Source organism: Paroedura picta, chromosome 1 (assembly GCF_049243985.1).
Source record: "Paroedura picta isolate Pp20150507F chromosome 1, Ppicta_v3.0, whole genome shotgun sequence".
NCBI lineage: Eukaryota > Metazoa > Chordata > Lepidosauria > Squamata > Gekkonidae > Paroedura > Paroedura picta.
Window position 1 is genome coordinate 176,458,887 of NC_135369.1, and position 19,790 is coordinate 176,478,676.

Consider the following 19,790-nt stretch of genomic DNA (forward strand, 5'->3'; position numbering starts at 1 on the left):
CTAGACAGGTCCCATTTGTAATTTTGGTTAAATGCGTTTCGTGTAAAAATATTTTCCCCTGTATTGTGATAAGAGTAGGTTAGGCACATTTCATAAATCAAACTAAATAAATAGCAACTTCACTTTGCAAAGAATAAGGACCCTAATACTGCAACAGAAGCATGAATGTTTTATGGGCTATTGCCAGAGAGAAATACTACAGTCTGTTGCGTCGGCTGTTCGCTTGGGAGCGGTCCCTGAATTTTCATTTGAAGCAGACAAAACCCTTATATTTTAACTAAACATATTCGTGACAAATTATTTAACAGCATTGCAGGGAGTTCCCCCCCACACACACACAATGGAATTTATGGGCATATGGCGTCTTTTTGGTCCGCGTCCTTCAGCCTTTAATTTTTGAGCACTGACTAGTTCTTGTTCTGCGTGAAAACTGAGCTCACTTGATTCCCAGTCCCTGCCTTGTCAACCAGCTGAAACACATTTCAAATTTTTTGTTTGTCTCCTGCTGCAAAGCAGAAGTTCTTCTTGTAAATCTCCAGCTAACCTCATATGGCCAGAATGGATGCAGAGTCTGTTGACAGCAGGCATAAATATTATCACTTCAGTACAATAAAAAGAGAGAGGGGAGGGAAGAGGGAAGGAGGAGAGACAGAGAGAAGCAGCACCAAGAGTTCACTAACTAACCCCCCGAAAAACCCCAACATATATACAGAGTGAGGACTATGGGGCCAGTCAGGGTGGCGAGCCATTGGCCCAGACCCCTTGATTAGTTTGAACTGATTGGCTGTCGCGGTGGCTGCAACAGTTAGAGTCCAGGGCTGAATCTGCAGGGAGCTTTTATTCCAATCCCAGGTCGATTCAGTCCCTGCCATCTCCACTGAATGCAATTTCAATTTTGATTTTGTGCGATTTAAATTTTTTCATCTGCATGATTGATCTGGAGTGACCCTACCTTTTCCCTGTGATATCCTGGAGTGGATATAACACTCGATATTTGAAAAATCAGCATGAATAAAGGTGCAGCTCTCTGCTTTTCCCAAACTAACTTGCTGCTTTGAGCCTGAAGAACACTGAAGAAAAGCCCTGATTGGCCAGGGCGTCAATTCAAAGGCTTCCTCGTTCCCAGGTTGCAAGGCTTCCCTTAAAGGGGAAGCCTCTCAGCAGAAGCTCCAAAAGCCCTAACTTCTCTCGGCAGAGATTTTCCTCTTGGACTTATTCTCCCTTCTCTGCTGTCTCCAATCCTCTCCCCCCCCCCCCCATTCAAGAAAAGAAAGAGATTCCTTCTGCACTTGGCTCCCCTCTCCCTCTTCTGAGCTTCCCTAATCACATGCAGAACACATTTCTGTTTCAATCAAGAGGGGGGCAATAGAGGAAGACCCGAGTTCAAATCAATCTGAATTCAGCAGGATCCACAACGGAATAAACAAAGTGCAGAATCAGCCCAGGTCTACTCGATCCTACCACGGACAATGTACTCGGTCTTCTGTAGGATCACCAAGTGTTACATACACAACAAAGCCCATTTCTCAAAACAAGTTACTTGGGAACTTCAGCAACTCGTTACCTTATCAGAGTAGCTCTGAGAGTATTCGCTTTTTGATAAGGTGGAGATAATTGGCCAGCACAAGCTTGTACCAAGAAACAAAGATCTTCTTTTGTGGCCTACTAGAAAATCCACAGGCCTAATGCCTGAACCAAAGTTTTATAGAAACAAGAACTGAAGCCATTATTTCACCACACAGTCTGAGCAGATGTGGGTGAAGTAGTGCTAATGGAGAAACTAGGGCTTGAGAAACCAATGCGCAGGGACAATATTAAGTCTGCAGCTTCAGTGATCACAGACTCCAGTTCTTCAGAACAGCTCTTTTTATTTAGCAACTCCAGCAACAAACTCCAAATACTGAACAGAGAAAACCAGGAAACTCATGCACTTTTATACCTTTCAGGCAGCCAGCTGCTGCCTCTGATTGGCTCTAAGCAGAGCAATCCGATTGGTCCTAGTGGAGCAATCCAATTGGCCCTAAGCAGAGCAATCCCATTGGCCCTAAGCAGAGCAATCAGGTTCCTTTGACTGTTTAGTTCCTTGGCTGGCAGAAGCCCTCATTTGCATCAGTGGCCAAATGCCCACAGACAAAACAGACAATATCTGAAACGTATGGACCTATCAGTGGGCTCCAGTAAGGGCCTATCAGGGCTCTTGGCAGATGGTCTAAAAGCGTACCTAATTGGGACGTGCTCCCATGCTCCTTGTTCCGTATTGTTGGAGTTCATTGCTATTACTACTAACAAAGAGAGCTGTTTTTAGAGAACTACTGTGTCTGTGTTCACTGAACCCGCACACTTAACAGTAGACACTCCTGACTTGGCTGGGCCAAGGCCCTGACTGAGTTGAAGGCAGCTACATCTGTTCTCTCAGAATGACAACTGATCGTCAGGCCACAGATATCAAGTCCACTGAAAGAAATGGCGAATGTGGACCATGGATTTCCAAGTTACCTGCCCAGGCTCCACACCCAAATCAGCAGGAATTTCCCAACTGCGAATTGGTGACTCTAGGGCAGTGGTTCCCAACCCGCGGGCCGCGGCCCGGCACCAGGCCGAAGCTCCCTCTCCCCCCCCCCCCGAAGCGAGAAGCTCGCCATGCCGCTAGCAAATCGGCCGCCGAAGCGGCTGATTAGCTCGCGGCCCGGCAAGCTTCTTGTTTTGGGAGGGGGGAAGAGAAGCTTGCCAAGCTGCAAGCTAATCGGCTGCTTTGGCGGCCGATTTGCTGGCGGCCCGGAGGCGCCGGGAGAGGGAGCCGTGGCCGCCGTAATGGCGGCAGCACAAATGCACGTGCGCGGCAGTCTGCGCACGTGCGTTTGCGCTGGGGCTGCCGCGCGTGCGCGGGGCCCCGGGCCGCCCTCTCCCGCCACTCCGGAGCAGCGGTCTGCGGCAACTGGAAGGTTGTGGACCACTGCTCTAGGGTAGTGGTCCCCAACCCCCGGGCCGCAGCCCGGTGCCAGGCCACGAAGGCCTTACACCGTGCCGCGGCTCCCTCTTCCCACCCCACACCCGCAGCGAGAAGCTCGCCAGGCCGCGAGCAAATCGGCCGACGGAGCAGTTCGTCGGCTGATTTGCTCGCGGCCTGGCGAGCTTCTTGCTGCGGGGGGGGGGCAGGGAGAGGGAGCCGTGGCTGCCGGCATGCCGGCGGCACAAACACGCATGCACGGACTTGCCGCGTATGCACATTTTCGTCCGGTGGGGCCACAAACGTGCATGTGTGGCAGTCCGGTGGGGCCGCAAATGCGCATGCGCGGCAGTCCGGTGGGGCCGCAAGTGCGCATGCACGTTTGTGGCAGGGCTGCCGCACATGCATGGGGGCTGGGTCGCCCTCTCCTCCCTACCCTGTGGCAACGGAAAGGTTTGGACTGCTGCGCTGGGAGACTTTAAAAGTGCCTCTTACCAGCTGGATCATACACTTTCTGCCAGGCCTGGCAATGGTTTGGCACAGGGTAGCTGGCCTCCTGCTGACAGAGAACAGATCTTTGGTACTCAGATGGTCTCACATTATTCCTCTAACTGGGTGGAGGGCAAGGAGCACCCTTCTATTAACAATAGCTCTATGGCACTGTACCATGCTGAGGTTCCTTCCTCCCCAAATCCCACTCTCTCCAGGATTCCCCCCTCCCTAGATCTCAAGGTATTTTCCATACCAGAGCCAGCCACCCTAGTTTAGCATCATGATTTTACCTATTGCCCTTTTACGGTCTGTTTCAATACACGTTTACCGTTTTTATGATCGACATAAAGCAAATCATAAAATCAGCAAGCATGCATTGTAAATAGGCCGTAAAACAGCAGTTGCAAAAAAAAAGAAATCCATGTGACTAATTCATTGTTTTAATTGATGTTTCCTTGTCTTTTATCCACAAATGTAAAGCCAGCCTGTGTATATCTTATGTTTTTAAAGAAACAACCAGATACTTTTAGGCTCCAGGATATGCAAAGAACAAAGATCATCCCCAGCCCTTGAAACCACAATACAGAAATATATACAACTCTAGTCGCCAACCTCCAGGTGGCAGCTGGAGATATCCCAAGATTACCCCTGAGTTCCAGATCACAGAGATCAATCCCCAAATGGCTGCTTTATAGGGTGGATCCTATGGAATTGCCCCCCACTGTGGTCTCTCCACTCTCCAAGCCACACCCTCTCCTGCTTCCACCCACCAGAGCTTCAGGACAGGTTTTTCCCAAGCAGTCCATGGCAACCCTGACAAGAAAGCTTGAGTCACAATAAATTCATAGGCCTCTAATACAGGATGAGAAAGCAGGAGCAGCTGTGTTTGCAGAAAAAAAAACACACAAACCTGAGTCCTGTGGCACTTAAGAACTAATCACATTTTATTCCAGCATAGGTTTTGGTGGACAAGAGCTAGGGATGCCAGTCCCCCCAGGTGAGATCTGGAGATTCCCTGGAATTACAGGTCACCCAGGAGACAGAGATTAGTTCCCGAGGAGAAAACAGCTGCTTTAGAGGATGGATTCCATAGTATTATAGTCCACTGAGGTCCCTCCTTGTCCCAAATCCCGCCCACTCCCAGCTCCATCCTCAAACAAGTATTTCCCAATCCAGAGCTGGCAACCCTAACTAGATCCCAAGACAAACGCAACAAAACGTTAGCTTATTAAAGCGCCAGTCTAGGCTATGGTTTAACTCATAAACGGAATAGGAATCTGCCCCGCCTCGCCCACTAGGTGGCGTCAGCGCTCTGAAACATAACACTGAGTTCGCCTCTCTGCCATTCATAAAGATGGCTCCTGCCGCCTTGCCCAACAGCGGCCGAGGCCCCCGTTTCCCTCGAGAAAGATGGCGCCAACCTACTATCAGATTCCTCTCGCTGTCACGGTGGCCGCCGAGGGTCATTTAAATAATTCTGGTCAGCGGATAGGATGGCCGGGGCACCTCCATGACGTCGCTGAAGAGGAGGGGGAACGGAGAGCAGGTGAGCTCGCCGGAGGCGTGACGTCTGCCGGCGACAGAACCTCGCGGGTTCCTCGTTGCCAAGGAAACCCCCGGGGACTTCAAAGGTAAGAGGCACTCTTACCTGCGGGAGCAGGTCGAAAGGAAGAGGTGCCGTTTAGCGCACCATCCTCGTTCCAGCATCGGCGACTAGCCAGGTGCCTTTAGCAAGCCCGCAGTCTTCCTCTTTAGTTTGCCCTTTCCCCAGGAACCAGAGTCCAGGGGTAGACTGCCTCTGAGCGTGGAGGTTCTATTAGCCGTTGAGGCTAATAGACATGGCTAGACCTCGCCAGAGTCTGTCTGGTCTCGCACGCGACACACCCCCTTTAAGCCGCTGGCCGGAACCACTGCCGGTAGCTGCAGATTCCGACAAGATCCCACCGGGTGGATTCGGATGGGTGGCCAGGTTGGTCTGAAGCAGCAGGGGAAAGTTGGAGTGCAGGGGCACCTTTAAGCCTAAGGGGGTGTTATTCAAGGTGTGAGCTGGGGTATTTTATTCCGCCCTTTCTTGGCAGGCTCAGGGTGGATCAAAACCTGCATTGTTCTAAAATAGAATATAAAATCAGATTTAAATTACAATTTCTAATATAAACTCCAACATTGCCCATAAAATTCTTGTCATGGGATTTGGGGGGGAGGGGAGATGATATAAGAAACAATGTCTCTTGTTAAACTGCTTGTGATCACCTGTATTAAATATGCACAAATCCTTATCCATGGTTCCTCTGTATATTGGACTAGATGGCCTGTATGGCCCCTTCCAACTCTATGAGTCTATGATTTGTGAAACAGCCGGAGAAGTCGAACGTGTCAGGCTTTCCAAGCTGGAATAGGGCCAATACATATTTCCAAGTTTGTTATAGTTTCTAGGCAGGTGTCTTCCAGTTTTGCAGAGTTTTACGCTGCAATTGATAATGAGCTATTCTAATCTAAAGTGACTGAAACGAATGGGTTTAAATTGGAGTAAGTCTTGCATAGGCGTGCACTCAAGAGCCAGCATGGTGTAGAACAGGCTTTCTTACTCGGTGAAAGGTTATCTGATGTACTGTCTTTTGTAACCCTTGTCAGGATTAAGGATGGCAAAGGAAAAAGTCATAATGAAGTCCAGTGTTGCTGCTGCCAACCTCCTGAGAGCGCTCCATTCTCTCCGCCAGTTGGGTCACTTCTGTGATGTGACCGTGCGCACAGACGGCCCTGGAAGCCAAGAAGACTTTTTCGTTCACAAAGCTGTCCTGGCAGCTTCCAGCAGCTACTTTAAAAACTTGTTCCTTGGAGACAAGATGCCAAATGCCAAGAGTGGTAGCATCACGCTCCAGGATGTTCGCACCGAAGAATTTGTCGCTTTCCTGAAGTTTGTCTACACGACAGAAGTCGAAATTGAAGTGGACAAGCTTCACCAATTGAAGGCAGTGGCTGAAAGACTGGGATGCAAGGATCTGCTTGATGCCTTAGGAGAAATGAAGGCCGGGGGCCAAAAGGAGTCAGGCTTGAGTGTTCATTTGAGGAGACCTGAACGGCCTCTGTGGAGCCAGGCTGAGCAAAATGGAAACGGGGAACAGAGCAATTCATCCCAAATTCTGGCCACACCTATGAAGAAGAACCTCTGGGACAGAAAGAACTGTATAAAAGTGCCCCCTAGCTATGACTTCCCTGAAAGTAAACTGGGACAGCTGAACAGAGATGGGGGAGCTCTTGGAGAGCCTAAAGAAGAAAAAGCAGCATCCCCCAGACATTACAGAGAGAAACCCAGTATTCTCGACGCAGACAGCGCCGCCCAAGAAGAAGCTGAACTAAATCAGGGGAACTCAACTGACATAATGAGCAAGATGCTTCCTGGCCAAATGGAGGATGAAAACAGTGTGATTCTTAGTGGAACCAAGCGTAGAAAATCACCACGAGGCATTTCCAAGCTCTTGCCGCAGTTGTACATGTGCGAGACATGCAACCGCTCCTTCCGCTGCGCCAAGCAACACCAGGCGCACATGGAACTGGAGCACAGCCTGAATCTAGCCACTAAGCACAGCTGCCACTTGTGTGGCCAGCTCTTTGCCAGCTGCCAAAACCTGACGCAGCACAGGCTTGCCCTTCACGGTGGTGGCGAGCGACACTTCCCCTGCTTGCTGTGCGGCAAAAAGTTCCAGCGCCAGAAGGACATCAGTGGCCACGTCCGGAGAGTGCACGGAAAGAAGCGCAATCCCCAGAGGTGCCCCTACTGCGACAAAGTTATCAGCTCCAAATGCGGCCTGACGGTGCACATTCGGACGCACACGGGAGAGAAGCCTTATAAATGCGGTTGCTGCCCGGCAAGCTTTGCGCAGAGGTCTGCATTTAATACTCATGTCAGGTACGGGCTTCCCTTTGGTTGTTTCGGGGTCTTGGGAGACAGGTTTTCAAAATTGATAGCTTTCTGACATCAGAGGGGCATTTTTTTCTCTCTCTCTTAATCTGGTCGTAGTGTCTAGCACAGGGGTAGTCAAACTGCGGCCCTCCAGATGTCCATGAACTACAATTCCCAGGAGCCCCCTGCCAGCATTCGCCGCAGTTTGACTACCCCTGGTCTAGCAGAACATTATAGACTATTAATACTGTATTAAAGCTTGCTGAACAGCTGAACAGTCCTCAGGCTGTGTTTTCTTCCTGCGAAATTCTCTTGCCGTGAAATGGCATCCGAAGTTAACCCGTGTGGATACGCAGATTGCATGTGGGATCTGGGCAATGCGGAAAGCTGGAACCTAACTGAGCCACCATGGTGTAGTGGTTAAGAGCAGCGGCTTCTAATCTGGCAAGCCGGGTTTGATTCCCCGCTCCTCCACACATGCAGCCAGCTGGGTGACCTTGGGCCAGTCACAGTCATGATAGTGCTGTTCTGACCAAGCAGTCCTGTCAGAGCTCTCTCAGCCTCACCTACCTCACAGGGTCTGTTGTGGGGAAAGGAAGGGAAGGAGGCTGTAAGCTGCTTGGAGACTCCTTCAGGCAGTGAAATGCAGGGTATAAAAACCAACTCTTCTTCTTCTAACAAAAGTATTTGCATTGATTACTTCCCCCCCCCCCCGCCCCCAACAGAAAAATACATGAATCTGGACAAGGTCGTAAACTCCTGCCAGGTTGCTGGATGACGATGCCACCAACAGATAGATCAGATGCAGCAGATGGTCAATCTGATGATGCCAACAGATCATGCGTCAAAGTACCAAACGCCGATCAGCAAAGAGAATGCACAGGTGAAAAAACACGAGGGCTTGAAAAAGAATCAAGGAGTTCTGCTGTGGAAGCAAAAACTGGTGAGCAAGATGATGGGAGGGAGCAACAGGTTGAAGCTGGCATTGAAAGGGGAACAGCCACCATGGCCGTCGACGGAGAAAAGGGAAAGCCGTGCGAAGCAGGACCGCTGGACGATGGAGATGACGAGGTTCTCTTTGTGGACAACGAGGACTGCTCCGAGGGCTCCCACGCGGGAGAAGAAAATTACCTGGACGGCAAGCGCAAAGGGAGGACAGGCGGCAAGAACAAGGTCGCCAAGAGATCGGCCTACGTCATCACGTGCCGCGAATGCGCCGAGACATTCGAATCACGGAAAAAATACGCCGACCATTGCAGAGACGTCCACCGCGCTTTGCCGGGGAAAGCCTACCAGTGTGACGTCTGCGGAAAGTCCTTTGCCAGCTACAACAGCTGGAAGGAGCACTGCGCCTGCGTCCACACGGAAGACCGCCAGTTTGCCTGCACCCTCTGCGACGCCACCTTTAAGAGGAAGAGGGACGTGAGGACCCACTACATGCGGAAGCACGAAGGGCGGGTGAAGCGGCCCCTGTGCTCCATCTGTGGGAAGATCTTGAGTTCGAGGACAGCGCTGGTGTTCCACATGAGAACCCACACCGGGGAGAAGCCATACCAGTGCGGCGTTTGCTGCTCAAGATTTGCTCAGCCGTCACAGCTGAAGATTCATACCAGGTCAGCACCAGCGTTGCTTCTTTTTGCTGTGGTGTAGTGGTACAGAGTGACAGCTTCTAATCTGGCGAACTGAGCTTAGTTCTCAGCTCCTCTACATGCAGCCAGCTGGGTGACACTGGGCTCATCACTGCCCTGCTAGAGCTGCTCTCACAGAGCAGTCCTGTCTGAGCTCTCAGCATGTCCGTTATGCAGAGAGGAAGGGAAGGTGATTGTAAGCCGACCTCATGGGTCACCTAGTCCAACCCCCTGCACTATGCAGGACGCTCACAACCCTATCGCTCATCCACTGTAAATAAGGGATAAGGGTAGGCCCATGAAGAGCAAATTGCAGATATCCAGCCTAGAAGTGACCGTCACCTGGATCACTGTGGCTAGGTGTTCTGGTTCCAGGTAGGGCGCTAGTATCTTAGCTTGGGGTAGGTGGAAGAATGCTAGCCTTGCTACTCTTGTGACCTGCTCCTCCATTGAGAGGGAGGTGTTGAAGATCACACCCAAGTTCCTGAATGAGTGTGCAACTGATAGTGGTATCCTGTCCAGGTGGGCAAGTGCGCTTCCTCGCCTAGATCTTTCCTACCAAACCACAGGACCTCTATCTCTGAAGGATTAAATTTCAGACAGCTCTGCTTGAGCCAGCCCGTCACTGCTTACAGACATCTGGCTAATGAGCCTGGGAGTGAGTCAGGGCCATCCATCATGAGGAAAAGCTGGGTGTCATCTGCGTATTGGTGACATCCCAGTCCGAACCTCCTAAACAGCTGGGCAAGAGGGTGCATGAAGATATTAAATAGGATTGGAGAGAGAAGTGCTCCTTGTGGCACCCTAGACGAAAGTTGCCAGGGATGAGCTTGACTCTCTCCATCTGCTACCCTCTGCCTGTGACCTTAGAGAAAGGAGATCTGCCACTGGACGGCCGTCCCTCGCATCCTGGCCTCAGCCACGTTGGGTGGATTAGTGCCGTTTTGCAGGCCCTGAGGAACTTGCATAGGGTTTCGGCTGACAACCGATTCCATCAGGTCGAGACTGAGGCCAGGGACCACCAACTGTTAGTATTTGATGATCATAAAGCTCTTCTGGAGGCGTACTAGGGAAGGCAGTTCTGCAGATACACCAGGTCCAGACCACCCAAGGCAGCCTTTCTCAACCTTTTTACCATTGAGAGCCCACTGATACTTTCTTCAGCCTTCAAGAAATCCCAGAAGTGGCACAATCATGCAGAATACAGTTGAGAAGCATCATTGGGAACACGCTCACCTGGGGCCCATCCCACTCTGTCCAGGTCCATCATTGGCCATTGGGGGGGGGGGGCTGGTCAACATGGCCATGCTCAACAAATTTTTTAAAAATATAAAAATTAATTAACTCCCACCCATTTAGAAAACACTTGCAGAGCCATCAAGAAACACAAAATCCTGGTTGAGAAAGCCCACGACCTTGAACTTGATCCAGAATTCCACTGATAACCAATGCAGCTGCTGGAAGAAAGGTTGCATATGGGCTAGGTTAGGACCTGTACTGCTGCATTTTGTACCAGTTGCACTTTCTGGGACAACGTTAAGAGTAAAAGCTTAAGACTTATGCCAGTGGTGTAAATCCCACATTCTTAGTGGGGAAAACAAAGGCCTGAGGACATGCATAATCACAGGTGACTTTGGTGAACAAGCTTGAACTTGTGGCGTCATTCAAGTTCCAGTTCAGCCCATGACCCTTCTCCCCTTTGGCGACAAAGTGAACTGCAGAACTAAATGGTCATCTCTTCCCAGTCTCCAGACGGAGGCAGGCGCCTTGTTGTGAACGTTAAGTCTCATTTTCTTGCAAACTGTGGTCTCTCGCCGGGTGGGTGGCACTAATCGATCCATAACGTTAATGGAGTAGGAAATTTCAGGATGAATCAACATCCAGTTGCTTTTGGTCAATAGTTTCCTGTTCCTCCAAACATAGGTCCCATACAGGGGAGAAGCCATATATTTGTGAGGACTGTGGAGCAAGTTTTGTGGACAAAGGCAAACTAAATGGTCACAAGAGAACGCACACAGGTAGGAGTTTTAATGCCACTCCTTGAAGTGGTAGAGGGAAAGCCATACTGTTGCCCAGTTACGTAGAGATGTGGTTGCAAAAGATCACAGCAGGCATACGTGTCCGCTCTGTCAGGTGCCAGGAAGTCGTCGCTTTGACGCTTGAAGCTGTGACTTTCTTAAACATGGTATAGTAATTGGAAACAGATCTATAAAAGGAATAGTGAGTGCATTTGGTTTAAAGGAACAGCTATAGGTCTTATTACTTGTAGGGCATGGGTCACGTAGCCAGGAGATCCTTAAGATGGTCTATCAGCCAGGCAAGGGATGTTCGTAGGTGGCTCACCATTGCTTGCCTCTGTGCCATGACTCCTAGTGTTCCTTGGAGATGTCCCATCCAAATACTAACCAGGATTGGTCCTGCTTAGCTCCCAAGACCTGACAAGATCAGGGTTACCTGGGCTCTCCAGATCAGGGCATAGCTGTAGTGCACCAGCAGTTTTGAAATTTTGGGGTAATGCTTTTCTGGATTCATTGAATCTACAAGCTCTCCTGCATGTGTGTTTGCATTAAAGCATCATTTGAAAATATGTTGTACAATTATTTTGAGATAATGGGCCACAGCCAAAGATGTCAATTTGTCCATTGTTTACACTTTGTTCTCATTGAGACTAAAGGTGGCTCACAAAATAAGACAAAAAGGATTCAAGTAGCACGGATTCCTGTTAAACGGGTTGATGCATGCTCTCAAAAACTGGTTGTGCCATTGTTTTAGTCTATCACAATGAATGTTCTAAATATTTATTTTATGCACTTCATAACATGGCTACTTATTAAAGTTATGTACTATTGCTTTTTAAGAATAGATTGACCCATATTCAGTTTTTTAGACTACTTTGGGGGCTTTTATACAGTTTTAGCGGGTTGCAGCTCTACTGAATTATGGATAGAGTTTGAACACAGTATGTGTGCCCTGCAGAAATTGGGGTGGCAGTAGCCATAGATCAAGCACGGGGAGCTGATACATGTATGTCTGCACACGTGTAAGTTCCCGTGCAGGTGGGATTGCAAATCTGCAGGAATTTAAATGGGAATCATCTCCCCCACTCTAACCTAATTTCTGCACGGGGCTCTGACATCACATTAGCACTGAGAAAGATGTGTAATTCTAAAAATCGTGAATGAAGGAATGTATACTTCAAAAGGAGAACACAATTAAGATACTTTCAAGAGAGTCTGGGGGCTAGAAATGGAGAAACAGCTCCCTAGATCCTCTTGAGAAACTTTCCGTGGGTCATAGAAACCGTTTCTGCATTTCCATTGCAGGAGAACGTCTCTTTAAATGCGACGTGTGTGGAAAACATTTTGCCACCAACGAATACTTAAAATGCCACAAGCGCTGCCACATGGGGGCCAAGCCGTATAAGTGCGACATCTGTGGGAAAACATTTGGACTGCGCGCCTCGTTAGGCCAACACAGCAATGTTCACGCTGGTAAGAGATGTTCTTCAGGGGTGGAGGAAAGGGTTGTCACTTGGAGGAGGGCAGGATGCTGTTTCTGCTGGCTGCAGAGGAGAGGACACGCAGTAATGGGTTTAAACTTCAAGTACAACGATATAGGCTAGATATCAGGAAAAAAATGTTCACAGTCAGAGTAGTTCAGCAGTGGAATAGGCTGCCTAAGGAGGTGGTGAGCTCCCCCTCACTGGCAGTCTTCAAGCAAAGGTTGGATACACACTTTTCTTGGATGCTTTGGGCTGATCCTGCGTTGAGCAGAGGGTTGGACTAGATGGCCTGTATGGCCCCTTCCAACTCTATGATTCTATGAGGAGAGGATGGGCGAGCACTGAGAAAGTCGAGATGGAAACGCCTGTCCAGAGTGGTGTCAGCGGTGCTTCTTCTGTTGGGATGAGAGAGATTCAGACGCACACGCAGATACCTGAGGGTAAGGAAAGTCTGCCGACTTCGGCTGGCCGACTCTGCTGAGCCCCCCCAAGCTCAGCATATTTTATTAGCATTCGCACATAGCATGTGTCATTTTGAGCCTTCGGGCCTGTACTACAGAACAGAAGATCCTAGCATGTAAGCATCTGCATACAAGCTCGATTGTTCTCTGATGTGTCTAGTTGCCTTGCGACAACAGCTTGTTCAGCAGTACAGTAAGCAATACACACACACACAGTAGGCCTGCACCACATCTTCAGAGCCCTCCGTGAATTGAATTTCCTGGGAACGCTTAGGACAAGCCACAGTAGATGACTTCTAAACGCCCTTTCAGCTTGCGGTGATCTTGGTGCGTGGGAGAAGCCAAAGACTGTAGCGACAGAAGCACACAAAAGCATGTGGGAGCATGCAAGGGAAGCTGTTGTAGATGTTCAAGATATATCAGCTCAGTTTAACGTACTTAGGATAAAAATTCCCATGCGTGTAGCACAAATGGTACTGTCTCACAGGCCAGAATACACCCTGTCATTCACTGGGGTTTTTTTTGTTTCTTCCATGCTCAGAGACCCCGCCTTATTTCTGTGAGCAGTGCGGGAAGACCTTTACTCAGCAAGGCGCCCTGAGGCGTCACCAGCGAATTCACACTGGAGAAAAGCCGTACAAGTGCAGGGCGTGCGAGAGAACCTTCACTGACATGTCCACCTTGAGGAGGCATGTGCTGGTATGTGTGTGAGGTTTGCGCTAGACGTTTGAATAGGAGGCAAACAAGTTTTCTCCCCCAGCTGTTTTCGTTCCCATTGTTTCCCCGGAATCCCCTCATTGTTGAATGTATTTTTCGTTTTTAAAAAACCCTGACCTCTGCAAAGCATAGGGTAAAAGATGCCCTGGTGTGTCTGTCGTAACACAAGCCCTTGGGGATACTCAGTGAAGTTGCTGTGCAATAGATTCAGTAAGAGAAAGAAAAAACCTATCCCAAGGCTACTATAGATGTTACTAAAATTATACAGAATAAATGAAGTAAAGGGTTCTTCGTTCTTGTTTGTTTACTCTCATATAGGATCCAACCAGAACAGTTTCTAGATATGTCCCGTTTTCAAATGGAAATTTTCCTCAATGGTTGTCCTTTGAATGTAAATATCATGAATATCCAAATTGTGAAATTCAACCTCTATTGAATAATCTTTAAACCGCCCGTGGCGCCGCGGGCGCCACGGACTAAATAATTCGTTAAGGGGTCTTGAGGTGGGCTTTGTCCGTGATGAGGAAGGGTCCGGATTGGACCCTTCCTCACGACAGACAATCGGAGGGACCAATCGATTGGTCCCTCCGATTCCCAGCCCCAGCATCTGTGAGCTGCGCGCAGCGCGGCTCGCAGTTGCTCCCGGCCTGACACGGCGAGAGGCGCTTTGCGCCTCTCACCACGTCAGGCCGCTGCCCCAGGGAGCCCCCGGCAGTCGCGCGAAGCGCGGCTGCCAGGGGTTCCCTGCCTGGCGGCCTGACGCCGCCGAAAGAAGCCTGCCACCGCTGCCGCCGAGGACGACCAAGCCGCCGAACAGACCACCGCCGACAACAGTGAGTGCCTAGCGCCCGCTGCATTTTCCTGCAGCGGGCTTGGTTACTAGTATAGTATATTTATCGGCCTTTGGCTCTTCAATATCGGGATGCTAGTAATACCAACTGCTGTGCAACAGATTCAGGGCAGACCAAAGATCCTTCACCCCAGAGGAACTTCACAATCATATTATGCTGCGATAGCCACTGGGGTTTAGTGGTGGTTATTTATTTATCAGATGGCATGCGTTGTGTAGCCAGGAAGTCCGAGGATGGTTTGCCATTGCCTGCCTCTGGGTCAGGACCACCAGTGTTCCTTGGAGGTCTCCCATCCAAAAAATAGTCAGGGTCAATCCATCCATCTGCCAGGCAAGGGATTTTTGGAGGCGGTTCACCATTGGCTGCCTCTGCACCATGACTTCTTGTGTTGCGTGGAGGGACTCCATCCAAATCTTTGGAGGTATCCCATCCAAATATTAGCCAGGGTCAGCCCTGCTTAGTTTCCGAGATCTGAGAAGATCAGGTTTGCCTGGACTATCCAGGTCAGGGCTTTGGGGGGTTGCGGGAGGAAGTGCCATCAAAACACAGATGACTTATGTTGACTCTGAAGAGTTTTCAAGGAAAGAGACTAATGAGGTGGGGCAGCGTTGTTAGGCAGGTCCAAACTAGGCAGGTTCAAACTTGCTTAGCGTTTGAAGCCTGACATGACTTGGGGTAGTCTGAGTCCATCGAGGTTAGGGCACTGGGATTTAGGTAACTTTAAAAAGGGATTTGACAAAGCCATGGAAGAGGAGAAGTTCTAACTTTCTTTTCCTTTTCAGAGCGCCGTTGATCAATAGGTCTTGAACAATGCTCAAAAATAGGAATTCAGCAACCAACATAGTTGTATTTAGATCACTGTCTAGAAGTTTTATGAAGAGTTGAGACCCATGATGGCTAAATGCAATGCCCACCCTTGGAGAACCAGTCACTGAAGGACAACAGCAGGACAAGCCATTGCCCTTCCTCTGTGGTTGTTTTTCAGCACCTGGTGTTCCAAGGGTGGATGTAGACTTCCTGAGGCATCTGGTAGTCCAAGATGCTGGACTAGATGGTCTGGTCACTGAATAGCAACCGGGAGGGCTCACTGTGCAGATCAGAAAATCCAGTGGGAGAGCCACTCAAGGCTACGGTATATCTTTCTATTCCAGATTTGCATAAAATTATCAAAAGTTGGAGGAAAAAACTAGGGTGGGGGAGTTTAAAAAACAAACAAACAAGCCAGTGATGTCTGCACAAGGTAAGAGGAAAATACAACCAACTCAGTAGGAAAAAAACCTAAGCAGCCCAAGATGCCAAGCAGTAGGACGGGGAGAGGGAAGCAGGGATCAGCTCGGGGAAGTCAGTGATGGGCAAGACCTGATGAGGAACAGAAGTGAGAGGAGGAGAAGCAGGAGTTGTGGGATTTCACCTCCCGACAAGCCCTTTCAAATCTTGTGAAGTTCAAAAGTTTAGAGCGGTTTACCAAGTGGTGAATTGCTCTTCTGTTTCCCCTCCTGCCTGCACAAGCACACTCCAGCCATCTCTCCCTGCAGGTGCTTTAAGGTGAAAAGGGGGGGGGGGGGCACACACGGCTGCTGGTGGACCAGGAGAATTAAAACTGCACCAGCAGAAGGAAGAGGACCACCCACATTCTTGCTGTGTGGCTGTCCAGAGGCCACTGTGACTTTTCCAAAGCCCTTGTGTCAAATAAACTTTCTGGGAAGCATTAAGACCCTTGTCTCCCGGTAGCCAAGCACAGAATGCAGGATCCGACTCCCTGAATTAGCTGCTGCTTCCTCAGACAGTCAGCTAGCACCAGTCTGATCTTTGTAAAGCTTTAGGCAATCTAAAGCAGCAATGTACATTCCCTTTCAGAATTGTTTTGGGTTTTCCTCTCATTCAGAACTTGTCTAATAAAAGACTTTTTTCCCCCCCGTCTGCCGTAGGTCCATGATCGGAACGCTCACTGGAGAACTTTCTTAATAGACCTTACTATCAAAAAGGATCATAACTGGTCCAAAATAGAGACCTTGTCTAATATCGGTGTGGGAGAAGACTCTAACCCAGTTTGGTCAGGTACGCAGAGTCAAGTTTACAAACCCGAAGCGGTGAGTGTCAAAAAAGGAGAACGCCTGTTGCGTGACAGTGACATCAGCGATTGTGACCGTTCCCTCACGTATTTATAACTCCCAAAGGGCGAGGCTACAACACGGGGAAAAGCATTTCTCGTGCATCCCTCCCACGAGAACAGTCTACCGCTGCCCACACACGGTACGAATCAGCCACGGCTGCAGTTCAGACCCCTAGAAGTGAGGCACGGCCCCTGGACGACTCAGCGCTTGTGGATATGAACCGTTGTTTTTGAGCTTGGGGGTAAGTTCTCCGGGGCCAGTTCCGGGGAGAGCGGATGTCGAGGTAGCACAACCAAAAAGGGACGGTGGGGCAAGGAGCATTGGCATGATTGGCTTTGGCAAGGGCATTGTGCATTTAGGCTGTGCGTTTAGGTATTGTAAAATGTGTGTGGACTGTCTTCTGGGAGCAGTGTTGAGATCGGGGGGGGGGGGAGTATTTAATTCAGATCAAAGAGGTGTTCACACTTGGACCTCCGGGAACCTGGGGCAGGAGGAAACAGAAGGAAACAAACAAAAAAAGGGGGGGGGCGGAGGAAAGCTTCCAAATATTACCTGAACAAATGTATAAGCATACCTACCCTGAGCCTTTGGGGAAGGGCGGAATAGAAATATAAATAAATATCTACCAATGCTGGTTTTGCAGACATTCTCTTCATTAGGGACGACCGTCCTTTTGTTTCAGAATGCTATGCAAATATACTGGCAAACTCCTCGGAAAATGGGAGCATATAACTTTCCCCCCAAGGGCTTGCAAGGTTATATATCTGTTGTGTGTGTGTGTGTGTGTGGGGGTACATTTTGAGGGGTTTCCTTCTCCTTTGTCCACTATATGTAAACACTGCCATAGCGCACTAGAGGGAAGTAATGAATTGTGTGTGGGAAGGGCAGTTTTATTTATTAACTAGCTTCAAAGCCTGTTCCTAAGAACCGGACTTGAAAGGGTCCCCTCCCCTGGCCAGGCAGCTTAAGGTGGCCTTGGGCAGCAGCTCGCAGCCAGATCAAGTGGGGCGGGTAGGGACTGGGCAGCTCGTTAGCAGGGCTCCTTAGCAGTCAGCTAGTAAGCTCCTTAGCAGTCCTTAACTAGCAGTCAGCAGGCTGGGAGGCCCTCATCAGCAGGCCCAGCCTAGCAGGCCAGGAGGCCCTCGTTAGCAAGGCCAGCCTAGCAGGCCAAGAGGCCCTCATTAGGAGGCCCTCCACCACAATCCTTTGCCCAGGGCCTCTCCCCTTACCTGCTACTGGCTCCAGGCACTGTGGCGTCTGAGAGCAAAGAGGCTAGAGTCCAGGGACGGAGGGCGGGAGCTGCAGGGGCAGGGCCAATCAGGGCAAAGCTAATTGACCCTATTCCAACTTGGACAGCCAAACACATCCCACCCCCTAGGCTGTTTCATAAATATAGAGAGGAATAACAATGGATACGGATGTACAATGATTTTTATTATCTGTTTCTTTGAAGAAAGCACAGGAGCAGACATAGGAAGGAGGGTGCTAAATGAGCTTATCACTGGCTTTGGGACAGGGCAAAATCAGCAGTAGCTTTGGCAGGGAGCGTGTGTCTGTTTATATGATTCCCGTTAAAGTCAGTGGATAGGCCCAATATGAAATAGGGAAGGGGGTCCCCAGCTGTTTTGAGCCTGCAAGCACATTTGGGATTCTGACACTGCCTGGTGGGCAATGCGACAGAATGGCTGAAACAAAATCGCTGCTGCAGAAGGCCACAGCTTCGCTTCAGCAACACAGTGGAAATCCTTGTGCTGTGTTGGCCGCTGTTGCCAAAGCAACATTCTTCTTATTTATTTTATTTTTATTTATTTATTGGATTTATAACCCGCCGCTCTTGAAGATTGGCTCGCGGCGGGTGACAAAAGAAAATCCATACAATAAAATTCAATAAAACAATCACAAAACAATCTGCATGGCCAATCAGAGGTCTTGCTGGCCAAAAGCCCTACTTGGCCCCACCGACTTCCAAAAACACTTAGCAGGGGACATCATAGCACCTTGGGCGCCCCCCCAAAATAGGGCGATTACCTTGAGGAGCAATCCTAAGCCAGTCTATTGAGAAGTAAGTCCCATTTATTCAATGGGACTTACTTCAAGGAAGTTGTCCTTGGGAATGCAACCTTGGAGTGCTCAGGAAGGGGGCCCAATGTAACTTTGTTTTGTATCTGGCATGAAGCATACATGAAGAAAGGGTGGACTTCCTTGGGGTCTGAAACACTGGGAAGTATACAGTGTTGCCTCCTTAAGCCCCAGTCTTTATTTATTTGTTTGTTTGTTTATTTATTGTATTTATCGCCCTCCCCTGAGGCTCAGGGCAGTTTAAACAAAACCAGGACCCTTGCAAAGATTTCCTGATCACCTCCATATTTCAAAATACAGGAACTGAGACAAATGCACTTGAAATCTTTGCACTGCTAAGTGTGCCATTTTTCAAGCACCTTTTATGTGCTGTAACGGCTACATGACTGTTAAGACTGCAGACTTGATGTCCTTTCAGTGCAATCCTAAGCCTAGTTACGCCCTTCTAAGTCCCTTGACTTCAAAGGACTTAGGGTGCAACTCTTCTTAGGATTCTATTTATGCCTCCTGCTTGCAGATCATAAGAGTCATACATTTTTTTCAGAATAAAAGCAGCATATGAATGTTTTATATTAACGCACACGTATAAGTGTGTGTTTGAACTGCAAAGGTAATTGCCCTGTCCCTTAGAACGGCGAGAGGGAAAGACCTGAAAGCACACATAGCCAGACTCCTGTCTGCTGTTTTTCCTGGAGTAGCCATCTTTGGCATCTCTATCAAGCACCCTTTGGGACACAGAAGCAGCTTGTGGTGCAGCACTGGGAACAAGGAAACCTAAGCCCCGTTCTGCAGTCACTGTATGACCCTCTGGATCGGGACCATTTTTGTGTTAGGACTCTTTTAAGCATATCACTGTGGACGCTCCTCAGCATCTCAGAAATATCTGTATATACTTTGTGTACGCATTCTTAAAAAAACTGTCCTGAGGGTGAAAATATCTAGTGTATATAGCATTTAATAAATTTTATACATTTCTGCTAAAAACAGAGTACTGTTATATATTAAAGCTTTGCTTCTCAAACAGCCTTTCCTTCTGCCAGCCCCATAACCAGTTGTTCTCACGGTCTCCATTTTTGGATTAGCCTAATGACATCATTA

At 49.1% G+C, this 19,790-nt stretch overlaps 1 protein-coding gene across 2 annotated transcripts; it reads left to right on the forward strand.

The window, feature by feature from the left end:
• Nucleotides 1-4,838: 4,838 nt before the first annotated feature.
• Nucleotides 4,839-19,676, forward strand: LOC143825034 (uncharacterized). 2 transcript variants are annotated; one of them, XM_077312983.1, is made up of 7 exons: nt 4,839-4,985; nt 6,071-7,346; nt 8,066-8,953; nt 10,892-10,986; nt 12,292-12,459; nt 13,473-13,630; nt 16,428-19,676. In XM_077312983.1, the coding sequence occupies exons 1-7, from the start codon at nt 4,850-4,852 to the stop codon at nt 16,665-16,667; spliced, it is 2,961 nt and encodes a 986-aa protein (XP_077169098.1). In that variant the 5' UTR covers nt 4,839-4,849; the 3' UTR covers nt 16,668-19,676. The 2 variants fall into 2 exon arrangements, with proteins under 2 accessions (XP_077169098.1, XP_077169107.1); XM_077312992.1 differs by having other exon boundaries at nt 4,935-5,070.
• Nucleotides 19,677-19,790: the final 114 nt, after the last annotated feature.

Bases quoted from the DNA above. Each gene is read 5' to 3' on its own strand.
- LOC143825034 (XM_077312983.1), top strand. From the start codon at position 4,850: ATGGCGCCAACCTACTATCAGATTCCTCTCGCTGTCACGGTGGCCGCC. The intron at 8,954-10,891 runs GTCAGCACCAGC...CTCCAAACATAG, and splicing joins CAGCTGAAGATTCATACCAG to GTCCCATACAGGGGAGAAGC. The intron at 10,987-12,291 runs GTAGGAGTTTTA...TTTCCATTGCAG, and splicing joins TCACAAGAGAACGCACACAG to GAGAACGTCTCTTTAAATGC.